The 19728-nt window shown below is 39.5% G+C and overlaps 1 protein-coding gene across 6 annotated transcripts in view; it reads left to right on the top strand.

Moving 5' to 3' along the window:
• Nucleotides 1–17764: 17764 nt before the first annotated feature.
• Prune2 (prune homolog 2 with BCH domain) overlaps nt 17765–19728 on the top strand; it is a 264764-nt gene continuing 262800 nt past the window's right edge. For all 6 annotated transcript variants that reach the window (XM_047524259.1, XM_047524258.1, XM_047524256.1 and 3 more), the window contains exon 1: nt 17765–17890. In XM_047524259.1, coding sequence (XP_047380215.1) covers nt 17855–17890 — 36 coding nt within the window. In that variant the 5' untranslated portion in view covers nt 17765–17854. The remainder of the gene's footprint in view (nt 17891–19728) is intronic.

Genomic DNA, 19728 nt, shown 5'->3' with positions numbered 1-19728 from the left:
TTTTTCATTTCTCTTCTTGTCTAGTGACATTGCCAGCATCATTTGTCATAATATGACATATTACTCTTGTGTTTGTGGTGACGCTGGGATAAACAAAGCTATTGCTAGCAGATAAAAGTATAACACATAAAAATATCTACATAATACTTGATGATAATAAGTGACTATGTTACCAGTTTAGGTATTTATCATTGTTTTAGAGTGTACTACTTCTACCTAGTAAAAAAAAAATAAGTTTACTGCAAGATAGAATGCTGTGTTGTGATGGCAGTAGCCTTGTTCATCTTGTGTTTGCCTGTCTCTTGATTGCATCAATAGGCCACATTTGGTGATTGACACATACCATCTAGGTTTTATAAGTACACTCCATCACACTCCATCATTGTGCAAAGATATCTAATGACAAAATTTTCGGAATGTATCTCCACTATTAATTTCAAAAAGATAAATTTAATTAATTTCATTTTAGAGATTGAAATGAAGGAGCACTGGATGATGGTGGGAATGCAAAACTGCCTCAACCTCCCTCTGTGTGCCCAGCCACAGCAGGTATTCTGCAAAGCTGCCTCCTGCCTTCTCAGAACCCAAGTCCTGGCGATGCCCCAAACCTCAACCCAAGTGTGGCACAGAGGACACTCCTTTCCTATTAGAAAAAGTCTTAATGGAAAAAGAAGAAATATCATTAATTACAAAAAGCAGAGATCATTCTTTTCAGAGGATGTGCTTCTGTGAGAATCAATGGAATTGATGAAACTGAATAGAATTATTTCATCGTGAATTTGTTTTTCCTCTCTGGAAAGGTTGGAGGAGGACTTTCTGCTTGACAATGAAACACAAATTACCAAAGATAGAGATGGGTCCTTGGCCTCCTGCCAGCCTTGATGTATCCTGGTCAGTCCTAAATAGGGACAAAAGTCTCCCTGCTGGCTTCATGGAAGAAGGGAACCTCAACCACAGTTACTGATTCTGGGATTACAGGATTTTCCTGGGATGTCTGGCTCTCTTTCTTTGATCCCCCTGTTTCTGTCTAGAAGATTCATTATTTGATGTCTAAAAATATGTTCATTAGTCTAAAAAATAATAATGGAAAATATATCCGGGGTGGGGGTACAGTGCTTGGAATGTAGCTCAGTGGTAGAGTGCTTGCTTAGCATGCATGAAGACCTGGGTTTGATCCCCAGTACTAAAAAAAAAACAACAAAACAAAAGAAGAACAACAACATCAAAAACTCCATAAGTATTTAATCACAGATTTCATTACAAAATTTTTAGGCATTCTGGTACAGAATCCAGTTCTAAAAACAGAGTTTGTGAGATTTCTATTTCTATGGGTTTAATAAGACCAGATACTTTGAAATGGCCTCCCACCACAAAAATACTCAAATGTTGAATAAGTTAGAAAAAATGTACTTTTAAATTCCTTGTTAAGTTCAAAGGAGAATGAGGAAAGTCCCAAATTAAAAAAAAAAAAAGACAAAAATAAAATTAAACTAAAGCTAGAACCACGATCCCATAGAGCATGTGGTTCCAGAGGTGACCTGGCATAGGCGTAGGGCCAGCAACCAGTACTATTCCAGCATCTTCTTGAGGAAGATGCTTTTAACTTCTTTTATTTTATATCATTTAACCTGCTGCATACAGATGAAAGGACACATTATCAGCAAAGCATTCCATAAGTATGAGGGGTAACTATTTCTCCTTAAGGACATCATTCCACAGAAGTGAGGCTTCAAGTTTCTCTTATTTCTGGTATGGAAGTTCTAGAAGGTGCCTGGCATTGTTTTTTCTTGTGAATAAATAAGGCCTTCTGAGTAAATTGTAATTGGGACCATAATTGTACATTTTGATTGCTTTTAATAAATAACACTGACCAAAATTGTTTCTTAGATATGACACTAATGATCATTAATGGCCAGACTGTTAGATTTACATCAGAAATTCTTGGCTGAAAATCTTTGGGAGTGTAAACTGCAATGTTATCAGAGCAGAAAATGAGTGCAAAACTTTCTAAAATTCTCATTATTTCGTAATAACTTTGAAAGATTCATAACAAAAGAAATGCATGGAACTGGATGCTGGTACAGCTCAGCAGGTGTTTTGTGAAGAGAATGTGGTTAAAATTGTGGTGAAGAGAGCAGGGTTGAAAAATGGTTAGCAAGCCTGGGCTCTGATCAGTTCTCATTTTTAAGAAATGTTAGTAAAATTTGGGTAAAAGTAAAAAACTGACATTTGTATGTTATAGAATCTGAAGCCATCTAGTTCACTTAAAATTTCAAGATTGTAGAATTTTGCTTTTTAATTATCAAAGTGGTCAAATAAAGATGGCTCATGGTGACATGACAAAGCTGTGACTCATTACTCTTTTTGTCCTGACAAAACTTAAGAAGATGACAACACTGTCATTTATTTGCAATTTGCCCTTTTGTTCCCCTTTGCTAAAACTTAACCTTTCCATTTCTTTCACTTTCTTGAAATTCTATGAGAAACTTCTTTATAGTCTCAAAATTTATTTTAGCTTTCTTTAAAAAAATTACTTGGAATTTAAATTTTTATTTTGTCAAAGACTCTCTCTGTTAAGATTTCCCGTGAACTCTCCGTGTTGACACTGTTAGGTCTGTGCCAAGGAGAGGCTAAACCATTGACTGCTGCTGTTGAAGCTCACAGGTTCCTACAGCTTCAGCATTAGGAAACAGCTGTTTGCTCAGTCAAATTATTCCCACTTCTTTGGACAGGGTAGGTTTTGGCAATATTGAGAAGTAAGCTATTGGTTTCACTCTCTTCTCATCACTCTCCATGTTTGTCATTGTCACTGTGTGGTTAGTGTACCTTACATAATGCCATCCTTTCTACAGCCCCTGTGCCCACCAGTCAGCATATCCCATCTGGTCTGCACATTCAGTTACTCAATTCTGTGCATGTGGACCATGTTCTTTCTGGTCATTGTCTTTACCTCACTTCTCTAGGAAAAGAAAAAAAATGACATTGAACTAAATATTGAGCAAAAATCCGTGAGGTAGAAATGTGGAGAGATTGTGCCCTCAAATATGAGGGCATGAACAAAACCGTGGAGGTCTGCAACTCCCTGACATTCAGGGAAAGGCAAATAGTCTGATGTGACTGGAGAGCTTAATGACATTTGGAAGACAGTTTAGGGGTAGAAGAAGAAGAGATGAACCTGAAAGTGGAGGTAATAAAATACTAGCTAGAAAAGACAGAAGAAAAATCATTCCTCCTCTCCCAGGAAAACACCTCCAACTTGGCTTTACAACCAAATCTTTATCATTGTGAGAATTTTAGTGTAAGTTGGAGGGGTTAGAGCCAGGTTTATAGAAGGCATTGGCAAACTATGGCCTATAAGCTAAACCCAGCATACCACCTATGTTTGTATGGCCTGTTTGACTAATAATGGCATTTATATTTAAAAAGGGTTGATAAGTGTCAACAGAAGAGTAATATTTTGTAACATGAAAATTGTATGAAATCTGAACTTCAGTGTCCACAAATAAAGTTTCATTGAAGTATAGTCATGAATCAACTGCTTTTCCCCCCCAAGGGCAGAACTGAGTAGTTGTGACAAAGATCCTGTAAATGATCAATGTCAAGGTCTACAAAGCCAAGAAATTGCCTATCTGACTCTGTGTAGAAAATTCTTGTCAAGTCCTGCCTATGTCCTTAAAAATGAAGGAGTAGAACACTAGTCAGAAAATCTGGGCCAGGATGGAGCCCCAGAAAGATAAGTTTTATGGAATTTAGGTCACAAATCATTAATTCATTAAATCTGAATTTATTAATACTAATGATTGTGATTTCCCTATCACTTATTCTTTTGTAACATACTTAGAAATTTTAGTAAACAATTTTTAAAAAATAAGAGATATGTAGATTAAATTTTTCTTAATTCAAAATTACTTATGGGAACTCAGGAAGATTATGTTGAGAGTTGTGGTTGCCATACATTTTTTGGAGCATTCATGTGGTTGAAGAGTCATATAAAAAAGGAATATATTTCATAATTGCAGATCCAAATCAATGTAAGTAAATTGCTAAAACCGTTTCTAACCTTTTTAAAAGTCATCTCTCCCTAAGAGAGCTGCAGTAAATGTGCTTTGTTCTTGGAGTCTGCCAATCACATATTTCTTCTTTAGTGTGGGTAATTTAAAAAGTTCCTTCATAGGGCTGAGAGACATTACCTTATACAATGCCTTTAAAAATTTTTAAAGCTATTCCTAGTTCCTGGACTCACCAAAATTATGATCAGATCTTGGTCTGATTCCAAGGAAACTCAAAGTTAAGAAAACCTGATTAAAGAAAGGTGATTAAAAGATGTAATACAGTGTTAAAAAGGAAATGTTGGTTAGTCATGAGAGAATGGTGGAGTTGCTAGAGTAGCCTGTTGGTTGATGTTCAGTCTCCAAGATGATCAAAGATTTTCAGTTGAGATCTTCTCCCTTCTTTGGGATGACTTAAGAATAGAGAATGTATCAGTCAGGATCCTACTGCACCAAGGATATCAACTGTAGTTACTGGAAGCAGAAAGTGGTTTAATGAAAGAATTAGCTGCATAGGGAATCAATGGAAGTGCTAGTGGAGCTTGGTCTAAGTTGAACCGTTAGGAGACTCCTAGGACACTGCAGAGATTAGCAGTTAGGGGAACAACTACCTCTTCCATGAAGGTGGGAAGTCAGAAGACTGCAGTAGGACTGGATTCCACATAACCTCCTCAAAACGGTCTCTTGACTTCTGTGAATCCAGGAGTTGAGAGCACCGTGCTAGAATGCTACTGCAGAAATACATCTCCACAAACGAATTTTGTAGCAAAATTCAGTCAAAAGCAACAGAAAAACCATCTCTGCCTCACTTCCACCTTCTGAAACTTGCCCAAGCGAATCTAAACAGGGTTAAGTAGTACCTCAGAACCCTAGCTGCAAGAGATGCTGGGAAATGTAGTTTTCAGATTTCTAGCTTTTACTTTTGGGAAGGTACACAAGATGTTAAAGTGAATGCTGAGCCAACTACCTGTATTTGTTTCCTATTTCATCCCCAACCACTTAAAACACACTTGGCTTAAAACAATACACATTTGTTTTCTTTCAGTTCTGGAGGTCATAAGTCTGTTATGGGTTTTACAGTCTAAAATCAAAGTGTCAGCAGAGTTGCATTCCTTCTGGAAGCTCTAGGGAGGATCCATCATTCTTTGCTTTTCCTAGCCTATATATATATATAGGCTTCCTTATCAAATATGTTATTCCTATTACAAATGAGAAAATGAGATTCAATGAATTTTAAATACTATCCCACAATTTAGTGAAGAAGAAACAAACCAGTAAGCCCTAAAAAGACTGTGAGGACTCATATTCATATTATTAAGTGAAAGAAGTCTGAACAGGATACACACTGAATGATTCCAACTACAAAGCATCTGGGAAAGGCAAAATCATAGAGAAAATAAAAACGTCAGTGGTTGCTGGGGTTGGGGTGAAGGGCACAGAGGAAGACATGAACAAAGTGGAGCCCTATTATTATATTCATGAACAATGAGTTTTTTCAAAAAATTGATGTTGTAAATGACCTTGTGGCAAATCTTTTTGCATGGCTTTTCACACTTTTTTCACTATTTTTTTGATAATACATACCTAAGGTAGGCCTTCTGATAGATGATAAGCACATCTCAAACACTTTTAATGTTTTCTTAGAAAGGGTCAAGGCCATGCTGGAACTGACTGGCAGCACCCAGGACAGCTGTCTGCTTCTGCTCCCTAGTTTGTGTTCACCAGCATCACGTTGTCTTACAACTAGCCCCTGTGGGAGTATTTTCTTCATGTCCATCAGCAAATGCTACACATCAGAACTTTCTCTCCTTCTTCTGGAGAACCAATTATTAAACATTTACTAGCACACTATTGGAAAGTATGAATAAATCTTCAGCTCTCACAGTTTATATGGCTTTTCACCTAAAAATTCATAATGCATAAAGCAGTAAAACTTGATAGTTTTAATTTGTATATTCTAATATTAATAACTTTTAATGCCTGTTTTAATCTCTGACTTTTCTATATTTTCTTTAGAGGTTGAAAACAAATTGAGGTATATTTGGGTATATTCCATTAAGGACAGTATGGTCCATTAAGGGCAACCAAATTTTGCAGAGATTTGGCATGATTATGTGATAATTCCAAAGAGTGTCTGCACTTTGGAAATTTGTTATTTAGAGAAACCTTTTAAATAATTATTTTGGCACATGTTGTCTGCAAGGAACATTGAATTTGGCAAAATACAGAGAGGAAAGGGAGTGAACAGCATCCCCAGAAACCCTTTGTCTACCTTTATATGATCATCCCCTACTTTCTACTTAAACCCACAGTTAGAGTTCTTCCTTATCTTGACCTCCACCTCCACCCTAGCAGCTAGTAAACCACTCTGTTAGTGGAACTGTGTCTCTTGTGTTACAGTGGAGTCAAAGTTTGAGCCACCAAGAAATCTAGTTCTAAAAAAACTATAACTCTATGAGAATTGATTGATGAAGGGAGTCAACATGCTGTAATGAAAACAGCACTAATTGAGAGTTAAGATCTCCAGAATTCTTGGTCCTACTTTGCCACTGGGCTATGCAAAGCATCTAATGGCCTAATCTATCAAATCCATACTCCACGGTTTGATTGACTGACCAAGCCATAGAGTGCTTCTCCATTTCCCCTCATACTTCTCTGTAGGTCTTTCCTGCAAGTACTTACAAAGAGCAACTCTTAAGAAATTCCCATGTGGAAGAATAATAATATTCTTGGACCTGATAAGAGGCCAGGAGTAGCCACTTTAACTCCAGCTAATTGTGTGTTGTTAGACAAGCCTCTGTTTTCTCCTCAGAAGAATGAGAGTGTATATATGTGTATGCAGAGAGCTATGCTAGGTTCAATATGTAAGCCTGAAGTTCAATGATTCTATGAAACTAATCACCTGCTTATCAAATGTTGAGGAATCAAAATAGTCCTGTCCATAGAAATTAAACACCCTTAAAAGAAACATTTGATCTAGCTTCCACAGACTGGTATTATAATACCACGAGAGTCATATAGTACTTGCTATAATTTGGTTCCCAATGAGAAGGAAGAGAAGGTCAGGAAGACCTTCCTGGTTTTACTGTTTTGTCAGTTTCCAAAGGTTTGTATTTTGGGGTGTTGCATTATAAACCAACATCTGCCTCCTTCTACCTGAAGTCCCTGAGCCTGCATGTTCCATGTGCATCTCAAGAACCTACAGTAGTGTCTGGGAAGTAGTGGGGGCTTCAGAAATATTGTCCCTTACATAAAGGGTTTTGCCATGGATATGTTTGTGAAGATGGAAAATTCCTTGATTCTTTCCTCCTTCTTTTTAGAGGTCTTTCCCACATTTGGAGTTGTTGCTTTCCAGGGGGTCATTCCTAGGTTTCTTTGTCACACAGAAAGAATACAGGTTTCCTGCACCCTGTCCCTCCCACCTCTGCCCATTTTCTGTACTCCAGGCTTCTTCTGCTTGTGTGCAAAGTTCAACTGTCTGCCTTCATTTTAATTATTCAGTGTTGAATGGGCACATGTGCATACACAAATATTTGAGAAATTGAAATGACAATTAGCAGATGCATATTTGAGATTATTTAAAGATATATTTTAGTCTTCCTGCTTTTTGGCTCTGTGGTTCAGAAATAATTCTGATCTTAGTGATTTACTTTCTCCTCCTCTGGCTTATTTCTAGGCCTTCCCTAGACTTAGTCAGAGTTCTAGAAGATGCTGCCTTTTAACACAATTAAAAACCATCATTTGACCTGCTGGTAAAACATTTTAAAAATACCTGCATTTCTTTCTATTTCTGCATGATTAATGAGCCTCTCTTCTTTAAGGCTTCAGCTAGAATTAAGAAACTTATTAAGATTGAAGTCCTGTTGGGAAGAGTACAGTGCTGGATTCAATGGAAGGATTCAGAGAGGCGAGACCAAAACCTTGTCCTCTGAAGCCTTATAGCTCCCAAGAAGAGAGGAAATGTGAAGACTTATAACCTAAAATAGCATGTGGTGGATGACACAGTATTCAACATAAAACATCTGCTGTCTTCAAAGCTTTTGACTGTTACCGAATGGTTTTGGTGATGTCTGTGATATTTTCCCAAAGACCAGTGGCTTTCCTCTTGTGATCTGTACAATGAAGTATTTTTTAAAAAATATATTTCAGTTGTTGATGGACCTTTAATTTAATAAACAAATTTTAATTTGTTTATGTGGTGCTGAGAATTGAAATGCAGAGCCTCCCTCACACATGCTAGGCAAGTGCTCTACCAATAAGCTCCAGTCCCAGCTCCTGGAAATGTGATTTTGTGTGTGTGTGTGGTGCTGGGATTTGAACCCAGGGCCTCAGGCATGCCAGGCAAGCACTTCACCACTGAGCTACATCCTCGTCCTCTAGTTTTTAACTAACTAGATTATTGGGGGAAATGGATCTATGTAAATTTATTTTTTTAATTGATTTTTTGATTTGTTCTAATTGGTTGTACATGACAGTAGAATGCATTTATACATTTTGATAGATCATGAATAAATGGAGTGTAGTTTCTCATTTTTCTGATTATACATATTGTAGGATCACATCGGTCATACAGTCATTTATGTACACGAGATAATAATGTCTCTTTCACTCTACTAAATTTATTGTTTAATAAGCAAATGACCAAACAGGGTTCTTATTGCAGTTTGGTAGTGATCATAGAACAGCTTTCTCCAACTGCTGAGCTTTTAGAATTTATTTTTTTCATTACAAGAAAGTAAGATGGTGGGTCGAGGGAATGTGAGACAAAAATCCAGAAACCAAAAGAGATAGAATTGTTCCCAACTTAAGTTTCTGAGCTAGGTCTCATGGAATATCAACTTGAGTGAACACTTTAGTGGAGCTCTCAGATGGTGGCATTTCCCAAAGGGCCTTAAACCCAGGCAGTGTGACTCGGAGGTGGGTTGAGGAGAGTTTGACGGACTTGTTACCTGGAAAGCAAATTCTTTGTTGTGATGCTCAGGCTGAGGAAAACATGGTACAGAAGACAAAAACTTCAGCTGTATGCTATGGTTCTGCGTTCATGGACTTGAATGTACTTCCTTTCCTTCTGGAACTCTGGTGGTTTCAAATGCAGAAATTCAGAAGGAAAATGCAGAGCACATATTATTTTTCTTTTTTCTTCCTTCATTGAAATCAACAGTTTGTGGGACTTTAAAAAAATATCCATTTATATTTTACTAGTTTCTACATGATATTATTGGAAACACATTAAATGCTGAATTCATCTTTTTTTCTTAGTGAAATAGCACCACTGTAAAAGAAGAGAGAGATCAATGATTTCTAAACAACAATTTAGCAGCATCCAACAGTCTGAAATTTGAGTTTCCCCCGTCCCTACTTCCTGTCATGAACAGACAATGCTTCTGAAGATATCAGCATGTGGAACATAAGAAAACAAATACCTTCGACAATTCCTGCTATTTAATTTTTGTCTTTTCAAACTTGTCAATTTACATCCCTTAATTACTGAGCTTTAAGCTGATGCTCCTTTAAATACTTGACTTTTTCTTTTTCTTTTTTTTGTAGGTAAACTTTTTTTTATAGGATTTAAATGTAATCTCTCTGAGTTTTACATAAGCAAATAAAGTAAAAAATATATTCAGACTTTTCAAAACTGAGTATAAGACTCATATTTTTTATATTCCTTGTAGAGCTAATGATTGGATCATTCAGTTTTGTAATCTTAGAATTTTAAGGTTGAGAATTTGTATGCACTCAAGTGTCTCCTTTTCACTAGGACATAAAGACCAGGAGACGTTAAAACCATTATCCAGAGGATTAAAACTTCAGCTTTTGATCATCACTACATGGTATGTCTCCACTTTATGAGAGATGGGTTAAGGGGAAGTGGGGAGGAGGTGTGAGGATAAGGGCTGTGTAAGAATATATCGTGGGAAAGAAGCAGCTTATCTACAGAAGGGATTTCAATGACTTATCACACTCATGTTTCTGAGACTTTCACCCCTTTTCTTTTGGTGATTTCTCTGGTGCTAAGCCTATGTGGTTGAGCAGTGCTGGGAGGTGAGCCATTCCTAAGTGCAGAAGAGCACTTGAAAGAGGAGTAGTGTGTCCTTATTCCTTCTCCAATCTCCATGTTTGCTTTTCTAGGTGACCTACTGGGCAGTATGTGGCAGTGAACATGCACTGATGTAGGACAGTTTAGGACTTGGCTTCTGGACCTTGTCACCTGAGTTAGACTTCTGGTTTGGCTACTTACTACTTGGATAGATCTGTGAAAATGGTATTTTTTTGTGCCTCAGTTTGCATATCTTTAAAATGAGGATAATTGTGGTACCTGCTTCATACATTTGTTATGAGAACACAGTGCCATAATTCATGTAAAATGATACATGCAAAATGATATTTCATGCAAAGCAACTGTTTAATAAGATGAGCTGTTTTAATGAAAAGCTGTGGGACTTTGGAATCCAGAGTCTGAATTTCAGTCCTTTTCATGTGAATAAACAATCAGAGGCTTCAGCTTATCTCCAAACTAGGGTCAGTTGTAGTTCCCATGTGTTTTACCTTAGAGGATTGTTACAATGGTGATTGTGTTGGTAGAGTTTCAGGATCTAGGTATTATTATAATATACCACTCTCCTTGACAAATGTTTTCCAAGTAGAAATGCAAGGTGGGACCATAAGTTAAAATCTATATGATATATCAGTCTGTTTTCTGTTACTCTAACAAAATACCTGGGTCTGAATACTTATAAAGATAAGAGGTTTACTTAGCTCACAGTTTTGCAGGCCCAAAAGCATGATTCTGGCTTCTGCCCTGCTCTGGTGAGATAGTATCACTATGGTGAGAGAGAATGTGTGGAAGATCACATGGTGAGACAGGAAGTCAAAGACCTGCCGAGGAATGAGTCTTGTTGTTTTTCACTGATCAGAACTCAATTACTCAGTGACAACATTAATCCCTTCTAAAAGAAATGCCCTAAATTAGCTACCCACCTCTGAGTAGGCCCCACCCCTTTAACATTTTGCCACCCCTTTAACATTTTGCCGCCCCTTCATGTCACCTCACTGGATACCAAGCTTCCAACACATGGGACTTGGAGGGACACACTTGAACCATATCCAAACTAACGCATAATACATAATTATGCTTATTATAAAATATGTCATGTTGTTCTGAAGGGAATCAAGATGCCTTTCTGTAGGAGGAGAGTGTGTAAAACTTGAATCGCTCATCCTTACAAATACAGTTTAAAGCCAGGCATGGTGGTGCATGCCTGTACTCCCAGCAGCCCGGGAGGCTGAGGCAGGAGGATCACAAGTTCAAAGCTTCAGCAACTTAGAGAGGCCCTAAGCAACTCAGTGAGACACTGTCTCAAAATAAAATATAAAAAGGGCTGGGGATGTGGCTAAGAGCTCAAGCACCTCTCCTGGGATCAATTTCCAGTACCAAAACAAAAACAAAAACAAAAACAACAAAAAAAGTACAGTTTGAGGGAAGGGGAGATTTTAAGGCCATCTTTCAACAGGCCACAGATCTGAATGAGCAGGCACTGCCTCATTATCCTGATGACTCATGGAACCAGACTACTTCCCCTCTCCTCTGCTGTCCTTTCAAATTAAATTCATTGCTCTACAAGATGTCTGTGGTTCCCAGAAATGATGCAAGTGGTATGTGTTCTGTTCACAGCCTGGACATTTGACTCTTAGGACATTCTCCCAAGTAAGCTGGGCCCTGTCACTCACTGACAATTCCAATAACTCCTCTTCCTTTCTTAACAGAAACCAAGAAAGGATAACAAATAGATGAATTTATTTTTTAAAAAGTATTACAAAACCTACCTTAAAAAAATTTGAAAATCTTTGCCAAAACACATTTAAAAGAGTAAATTCCTTTTAATATTATTTGACAAAATGGGTAATATTTGACGATCCACGTGGGGAAAAGCAGACATTTAATAGTTGCTTCAAAGCTACATGAGAGGCACTAGCTAATGCACATTAGTTGTGTGTCTACCTCTCATCCTTAAAACAATATCAAATGCTTTTAAATCTAATTCAAATGGTACACGCAGATTCTTAAACATCTTCTGTCACAAGAAACAATGTAAAAGTAGCCAGCACATCTGCACCATACAGGGGATAACACCAACAAAAGAGTGTCCTTATTTTTCTCCAGTTTCCATGTTTACCTTTCCATGTGAGCTACTGGGCAGTGTAAGGCATTGAACTGACAGTGATGTGCCAGAGTTTAGTTCCTGGGCTCTGGACCTCATTTCTGGCATTGGTATTCTGGAGGGGAGGGAATTGAGATAACTTTCTGAAGTGAGGCATCTGGCATTGAAATATGCCCAATGGTGACTCAGCAGTCGCCATGCCAGTTGCATTTCATTTCTAAAAAGATTGCATGTATCCGTTTTTAAAAAAAATTTTTTAAGCCAAGGGATTTTTCCCATTATTTTCCCTTCCATGGTAAACATTTTCCAGTATACATAGCGATCTCAGCATTTGATTTGTAGTAACAATTTCTGTAAAGAAACTGGGGTGGATATTTCCACCCATTTCATGAATGAGAAAATTGATAATCAGAGATGTCATTAACCTGCCCAAAAGCACACAGCAAGGCATCATGTCCAGGCTTTCTGATTTGGTGGTCTGGGCACAGGTCAAGTTGGCTCTTATAAGAAACATTTCAGATGCTCTTAGAGTGGCACTAACAGAAATAAGAACATCCAAGATGGGTACAGAGCCACAGTGTTCTTTTAAGAGCCTCTAAAGTGACCAGTGGGGTGAAGAGTGGTAATTTGGGAATAAAAAACATACAAATTTAACTAATTTAAAATTCACCAGTGAGCAGTACATGTAGATATATTATTGCTGAGAAGCATCTGCAATACCTTCCTCTGAACCAGGCCTCTCAGTATGTAAAACTCAGGTTGCCAAAGGATTATAACCTTAGGAGATATGATTTGGCATAGCATAGACACAATTATGATCATATTATTTCACATTTTTGGTGACTGCTGATCCAGCCACAATTGACCTAGTGTGTCCTCTTTTGTTGGGTTGTCTTTGTGGAGACCCTTATTTTACTTGAGGCTATTGCATTGAATTTCTCCTCTCCTTAATGAACTTGTGGTAATGACAATAATGACAGCAACTGATTAGAAATTGGGCATGTTGCATATGTTATTGTGTTTACTCTTTATAATAATCCTAAGATGGAAAATTATTTTATTTGTAAATGAAGATAATGACAATCAGAAAGAAAAATTTGTCCAGTTTCTTAGCTTGTAAGTGGTCAAGTGTTCTCTTATATATTACTGCATAAAAAATCACCCAGAAGTTCAATGGCTTACAATACAATCATTTTTTATAATCCATAATTTTGTGAGTCTGGAATTTGGGGAGAGTTCAGCAGGGATGATTGCTGATTTTAAGTTTATTCACCCACGTGGTTGGCAACTGGGTTGTTACCCAAGGTCCCGAGTTTCTCTGTGTAGGTTTCTCCTTGTGGGTGCTTGGGCTTCCCCTAGCATGTGGGCTAGGTTCCAAGAGCACATGTTCCAAAAGGCAAGAAGAGAAGATGTCAGTCACGTAAGGCCTGGTCCTAGAAATGGACATGATGTGATTTCTACTATATTTTCTTGCTCATGAAATCATGGAGCCCTTTTATATTCAGAAAGGAAGTATAAATCCTTCCTCTCATTGGGAGGAGTGTCAAAGGATTTGTAGCCATGTTTAATCTACCATGCAGAGCAAACATTCCAGATTTTAGTTGCCACTCCATATTGCATTTCAATTAATACCACCTCTGATGCATTCCTCAATTGCTGCATTTATCCTTTGTACTACAATGCTTAACCTGTGAGTTCCCTTAAGGCAGGATCGTGGCTTATGAATCTTGGGTTAGACATAGTATCTACCTGGACATAGTCCATGCTCCAGAAATGCTGAAGGAAGAAATAAAGGAAAGCTGAGCTTCCATCCTAGTTTTGCTTCTCAGCATCTCCATGGGCCAGAACAGGATGACTGAACTACTCTGGACCTTGATATCCTCTCAATAAAATGAGGGGATGGGATCAAATGGTTCCTAAAACCACTTCCTTTTTCCTAGCACTGGCATTGTAAGAGTCTGTTTGAGTTGCTATGGTAAACTACTATAAACAGGGTGCTTTAAACAACAGACATTTATTCTCACAGTCCTGGAGACTGATAAGTCTAAAATCAAGGTGTTCAATGGTTCCTGGTAGGTGCCATCTTCTCGGCTTGCAGATGGTTATCTTCTTGCTATGTCCTCACATGGCAGTTGGGACAGAAAGAGATCTGTTGTCTCTTCCTCTTTTTTAAAGGACACTAATCCTATCATGGAGGCTGTACTCTCAAGACCTCATCTAAACTAAATATCCCCAAAGACCCCCGCCTCCTAAAGTCATTATACTGAGGATCAAGATATCAACATGTGAATTTTGTGGGGGACATAAACATTCAGTCCGCAGTAACCATTCCACTAATGTACTCAAGCCAATTAGTGTCAAAATAAAGGAAGCTCAAATAAGGATCTTAAAGAGAGGAGCCCAGGAATCACAAAAACAGAGAATGAAAATAAAAGACAAGAGGAAATGGGACAAGTACTCTTCAGACAAGTGCATAGGATGCTGGAGAGAAGGAACTCATGTGTGGGACGATGCAAAAGTTTTCAGAGGTGAAAATGATTAGATTATGAGAGACATAACCTAACCAGGGGGTTAGTTCACTGAAATGAAATAACTAGGTGGTACCTGTGGTAGACAGACAGGGTGTGACTGGAGGAAGCAGGTCACTGGGGATGAACCTTTGGGGTTTATATTTTGTTCTTTATGAGTGGAACTCTCTCTGCTTCTTGGTTGATACGTCCTGAGCTGCTAGTCCCTTCCACCATGATGTTCTGCCTTATGTTGGGCCCAAACCAGAGGAGTTGTTGCAGGGACAGAACCTCTGAAACCATGCACCCAAATAAACTTTTCCTCCCCTAAACTATTCTTGTCAGATATTTTTGGTCACAGCTACACAAAAGATGACTAAAACAAGAAGGTGAGCATGGCTTCAGATACAAATATTTGAGTTATGATGATAATGCTAAGAATAGAAAGGAAGGAAGTGGGAGGAGGCCTCTTTAAAATGCTGAAAACATTGGATTGGGGATTATTTGGTTGGGGGTGAGATAAAATAATAAAGGGGACTCCAGATTTTGTATCTGGGTGACAGGGGAATGCAAATTAATGTAACATTGGTATGATACCAGGTAGGTATGCCTGGGCTCCTTTCAAAACCTCTCAATTCAGGATTTCTGGAGACGTATCTTGGAGCATCAATATTTTTCAAAGTCCTCCAGATAATTTCTATGCATTCATGGTTGACGCTATTTTACCTAGAGTTAAAGTCACTAGACTTCTGGATGCTATGAAATTATAGAAAACTGAGAGCAAAAAGTTGACAGACACCAACTAACTTAAGGCTTGGGTTGTATAGTATGCAGAGCAATGTCCCCCCAAAGATGTCTAAAACCCAATCATCAGAACCTATCAATGAATTAGGTTGCATATCAGAGGGGAAATAGTTTAAAATGATTTCAACATTTCAAGGCTGTGTAATAGCTCCTGGGAATGTTTATAACCAAATGTCAGGAGAAAAGACAATATTGTGCAATTGTCACTAAATTCCCCCAATGAAGTCAGAGGCAAGGATTTCTCAGGAGTTTTTCTCAGTAATGTTACTTGACTTCTGTGCACCTTCACAGATTTAAAGGCTGACAAAACACTTGTTTTACCTGGATGGTTTTAAATTACTTAAGTCAGCAAAGAAAGCAGATAGAATTTGTAGGTTCTACATAGCTCACCACCTGAATGTAACCCAGAGCTTAATGTTCTTATCACTCTCCTTTAATCAGATCTGTAGGCTCTGCTGACTTCTTTTCATTGAATTTCTCTGAATAAGGAATAATTGGATCACGAGGAGGGACAGTTTTACACACACACACACACACACACACACACAGATATAGTCAGAAACACAGACTCAGAGAGGGCAAAGAAACTCTGCCTTCCCATATATACATTTATTTTCATCAACCAGTATTTATTGAGGACCTCATATGTTACCTGAACATCTGTCATGTTAGAGATCCATCAATGAGTGTGATAGAAAAGGTCTCACAGCCTGGTGGAGAATAGAATTTATAGCAGAGTAGAAAATACAAATCTCAAAGTGTGGTACCTGGATCCTCACCATCAGAAAACTTTGTGAGCTTAAGATGAAAATTCTCAAACCTAGTAAGCATGACATTCTGGGGAAAAGACATAGAAACCTATGTTTTAACAAGCCCTGTGAGTGATTTGGACATGTGTTTTTACTGAGAACCAGAATCTCTCACCTGGATCGCTTTTATACCAGATTGATATTGTGACCTCATACCCAGAGATACTGATTTAATTGAACTGGGGACAGAGTCCAGGGATCAGCGTCGTTTTTAAAAAAGCCTTGGTGATTATGATGTGATTTTAATGCACAGCCAGGCTTAAGACCACTTATCAGTTGAAGCACAAGTTAGTCAGGCACTGGGGCCTGGGGAGAGGGCAAGAAGGGTTTTACAGGCAGATATGCAAAAACCCAAATGTAGGAGGGAGTTTGGAAACCTAGTGAGGTTAGTGAGTACACACAAAACTCCATGGCTTAAAATAGGTGCATAACTGCAAGTTTAAGTATTTGTTACAGTGTTTCTTAAACTTTAATGTACATAGACATGACATGAGGACCTTGTAGAAACAGACTCTTATTTAGTAGGTTGGGGTGGGGGACAGAAGGATTCTGCATTTCTAATAAGCTTGGTGATGCCGATGTTGCTGGTCTACGACCATACTATGAACAGCAAGGTTCTATTGCCTCAACCTTCCCTGGGCATACATAGGAGAGAGTGGATAGGGACTGCAGGAGGATATATCTATGCATTTGCCCCAGGCCAACGTAAGGGCATTCAGTTGGAAAGAACTGCGGATGTCCGTTGCTGATGGGCATATTTAGAGGGTAGGTAGGAAAGATGCAGTCTAGAACAACCTTCCCGCCTACTCTTCTGATCATTATCCATCAAGGTCGTACTGCTTTTAGCTCAGCAGTACCTCCCCCGCGCCCTCCCCGCGCCAATTTAGCTGAGTGCATTCCCGGTCAGGCCAGCAGACCAGCTCATTAAGTGACCGCTGGAGCTCTCTGTACTGTGCCAGCCAGCCAAGGAGGCGCTGGCCGAGGACGGGAGCTCTCCTGGGGCCTGTCTCCCTCTTCCCACCTTCCCTCGCTGGCAGCGTGGTGCCTGCGGCAGAGCCTCCTTCTGCAGCAGCCCCTTGCACTTGGCTCGCACTTCTGGGCGCTGTCCATGGTTGCAGCATCTTTCGGCTCGCCACGTCAGGAGGCCGCAGCGGGGCCCTGCGATTGGCCGAGGAACCCCTCGCCACCCCCCAGTACCCCCCGCCCCGGAGCCCTGGCCCCGGGAGGCGCGTGCCAGCGAGCGTGCGGGGCGAGCCCTGGGGCTCCCGGGCGGCACACCCACTTTCCTTATTAGGACCGAGTCGGTAACCTAGAGCTGGCGGCGGGGCGCGGGGGTGGGGCGCGAAGCCCTGGGACGAAATCGCCCAGGGCGCAGTCACTGCCTCAGCCGCCTCCGAGCGGCAGGAGGTAGCAGCTAGTCTCTGCGCCCCAGCGGACCCCTTTCTGGCGACCCTGCTCCTGTCCCCAAGGTCTTCCTCTGCGTTCCCCTCCACCGGGTACCTCTGGTTCAAATCCCTAGCAAAGACATGGAAGAATTTTTGCAACGCGCCAAATCTAAACTGGTAAGTCGAGGGAGCAAGGTTTGTATGCGTGTATATGCGCGTGCTGATGGAAAGGAAAGGGTGTCTCAGCAGAGGAGGAAAAGACAACTTTGTCACTTAGTTGGCAGGGTGTTAGGGATGTTACCCTCCCCCCACCCCCAATCTCTGGAACGCTAGTTCTTAAAGTGATAAATCTGCCTCATCAACCCTCCAACCACAGCCAGACAAGTTGCAGAACTGGGAGTGGTTGCGACCCAGCTGAAGTGGGGTCACATGTGTCCAGCTATGGTGCCTTTGGTCTGACGTTGGAAATTCATCCAAAATTGCAGTTCGCTCCAGAAGGATAGGGGATAAATGGGTGTGGTCCTCCTTGTAAAAAAGAACCCAGCCTTGTGCAGATGTGATACCTGTAGTTGTAAAAGGAAGAACAGAATTCCTGAGGACTGGTACTTGAGCTGCAAGTGCAAAACCCCAGTGAGGAAGTCAGGTTATAATTTGGGAGGATTCTGCAAACAGTCATTTTATCTGAGCATTCCCAGAATAGAGCTTGCTCTGTGCAGGAGTAAAGGATATCCTAGTGTACATCCTCTCTAATCTCTGTTCACATCTGTAAATTGGGGGCAGAGGCAGAAGGGAGAGAGCCCCAACTGTTGCCAGCGATGTGAGATTGTATTGTTCTCCTGGAAGGAGACCAGCAGTTGGCCTGGTATATTTTACTGTATTGCCATCTAAACAGTGACTGATAATTTCACTGTGTATGTTGACAGTTGCTACACATTCTGGAACAACAGACTCTAGCACTTTCCTAATTTCAAACTGTTTTGGTTCTTCAGCATAGCATTCGTAAACATAATGGAAATGTTTCTGTTTCGGCACTTAAAAAAAATAAAGCCTGTGCCTGTTTGAAGCAATTTAATGAACAATGAAAGCACTTTTTACTGGCCTGGCATAGAAGGAAATGCATAATTTATGATGCATTTAAGCCGTCATAGAAGCCAAAACGTAAAGTCTGCGTGAAGGTGACGTCTTACTCTCAAGACAGGATATTTGGGGGTTTATTACTGTATCTCATTTACCCTGGCAAAACAAAGGGAGTGCAGGAAGGGAGGGCCTGAAGATGCCCAAATGTCCATTCCCAGCCGAGAGCAAAGTGGGATCCTCATAGTGGTCTAAACCGTAAGTATCTTTAAAAGAACCATTAAAGTTGATTAATACTATCTAATTACTTTGGTTTCTATGTTAAGCCTCCCAGAGAGTTAAATGTGTGTGTGTATTTCAGTATTGAGAAGCTTTGTGATCATTTCTGTTTTTACTGACCTCCATATAGTTTTACTAGAACAGGTGAACAAAAATACTGCAGAAACTCAGTAACTATTTTACATTTCTGATGGCATTAGTAGATGCTCTGTTCTTTACTGAATAATGGGCAAGAAATGTTAACAAATTTAAGTGAATTTTGACAGGTGTGTGTGTGTCAGATGGAAATGAATGGTGATCAAGGATAATGCAGAGCTTTGACCTGCACCTGTGCTCCAGTCCCATCACGTTTACTTTACCAACATTTTAACAATAAACATGTATTTTGTGGGGGCTGATGTAAGCAAGAGGTTTGTCTCGTTTCTGAAGAGCAATTGCTGGGATGGAAATTTCCCTATTTCAGAGTAATCAGTTGAAAGTAATGTGTAATTTATTTACCGAATCCCTTCATTAGACGAGCAATTGCTCTACATCATTAAAAAAAAAAAAAAAAAAAAAAAGGCAGGGAAAAGAAACTGTTATTTGAAATTCTCTTACCAGTTTCCTGCATTGGTCAGAAGAACAATTAAGCTAATTTTATCTTTTCTTGGAATAGGTTCTTG

Source organism: Sciurus carolinensis, chromosome 14, assembly GCF_902686445.1.
Source record: "Sciurus carolinensis chromosome 14, mSciCar1.2, whole genome shotgun sequence".
NCBI lineage: Eukaryota > Metazoa > Chordata > Mammalia > Rodentia > Sciuridae > Sciurus > Sciurus carolinensis.
The sequence above is the reverse complement of the archived record's forward strand: the minus strand, read 5'-3'. Positions and strand labels throughout refer to the sequence as shown.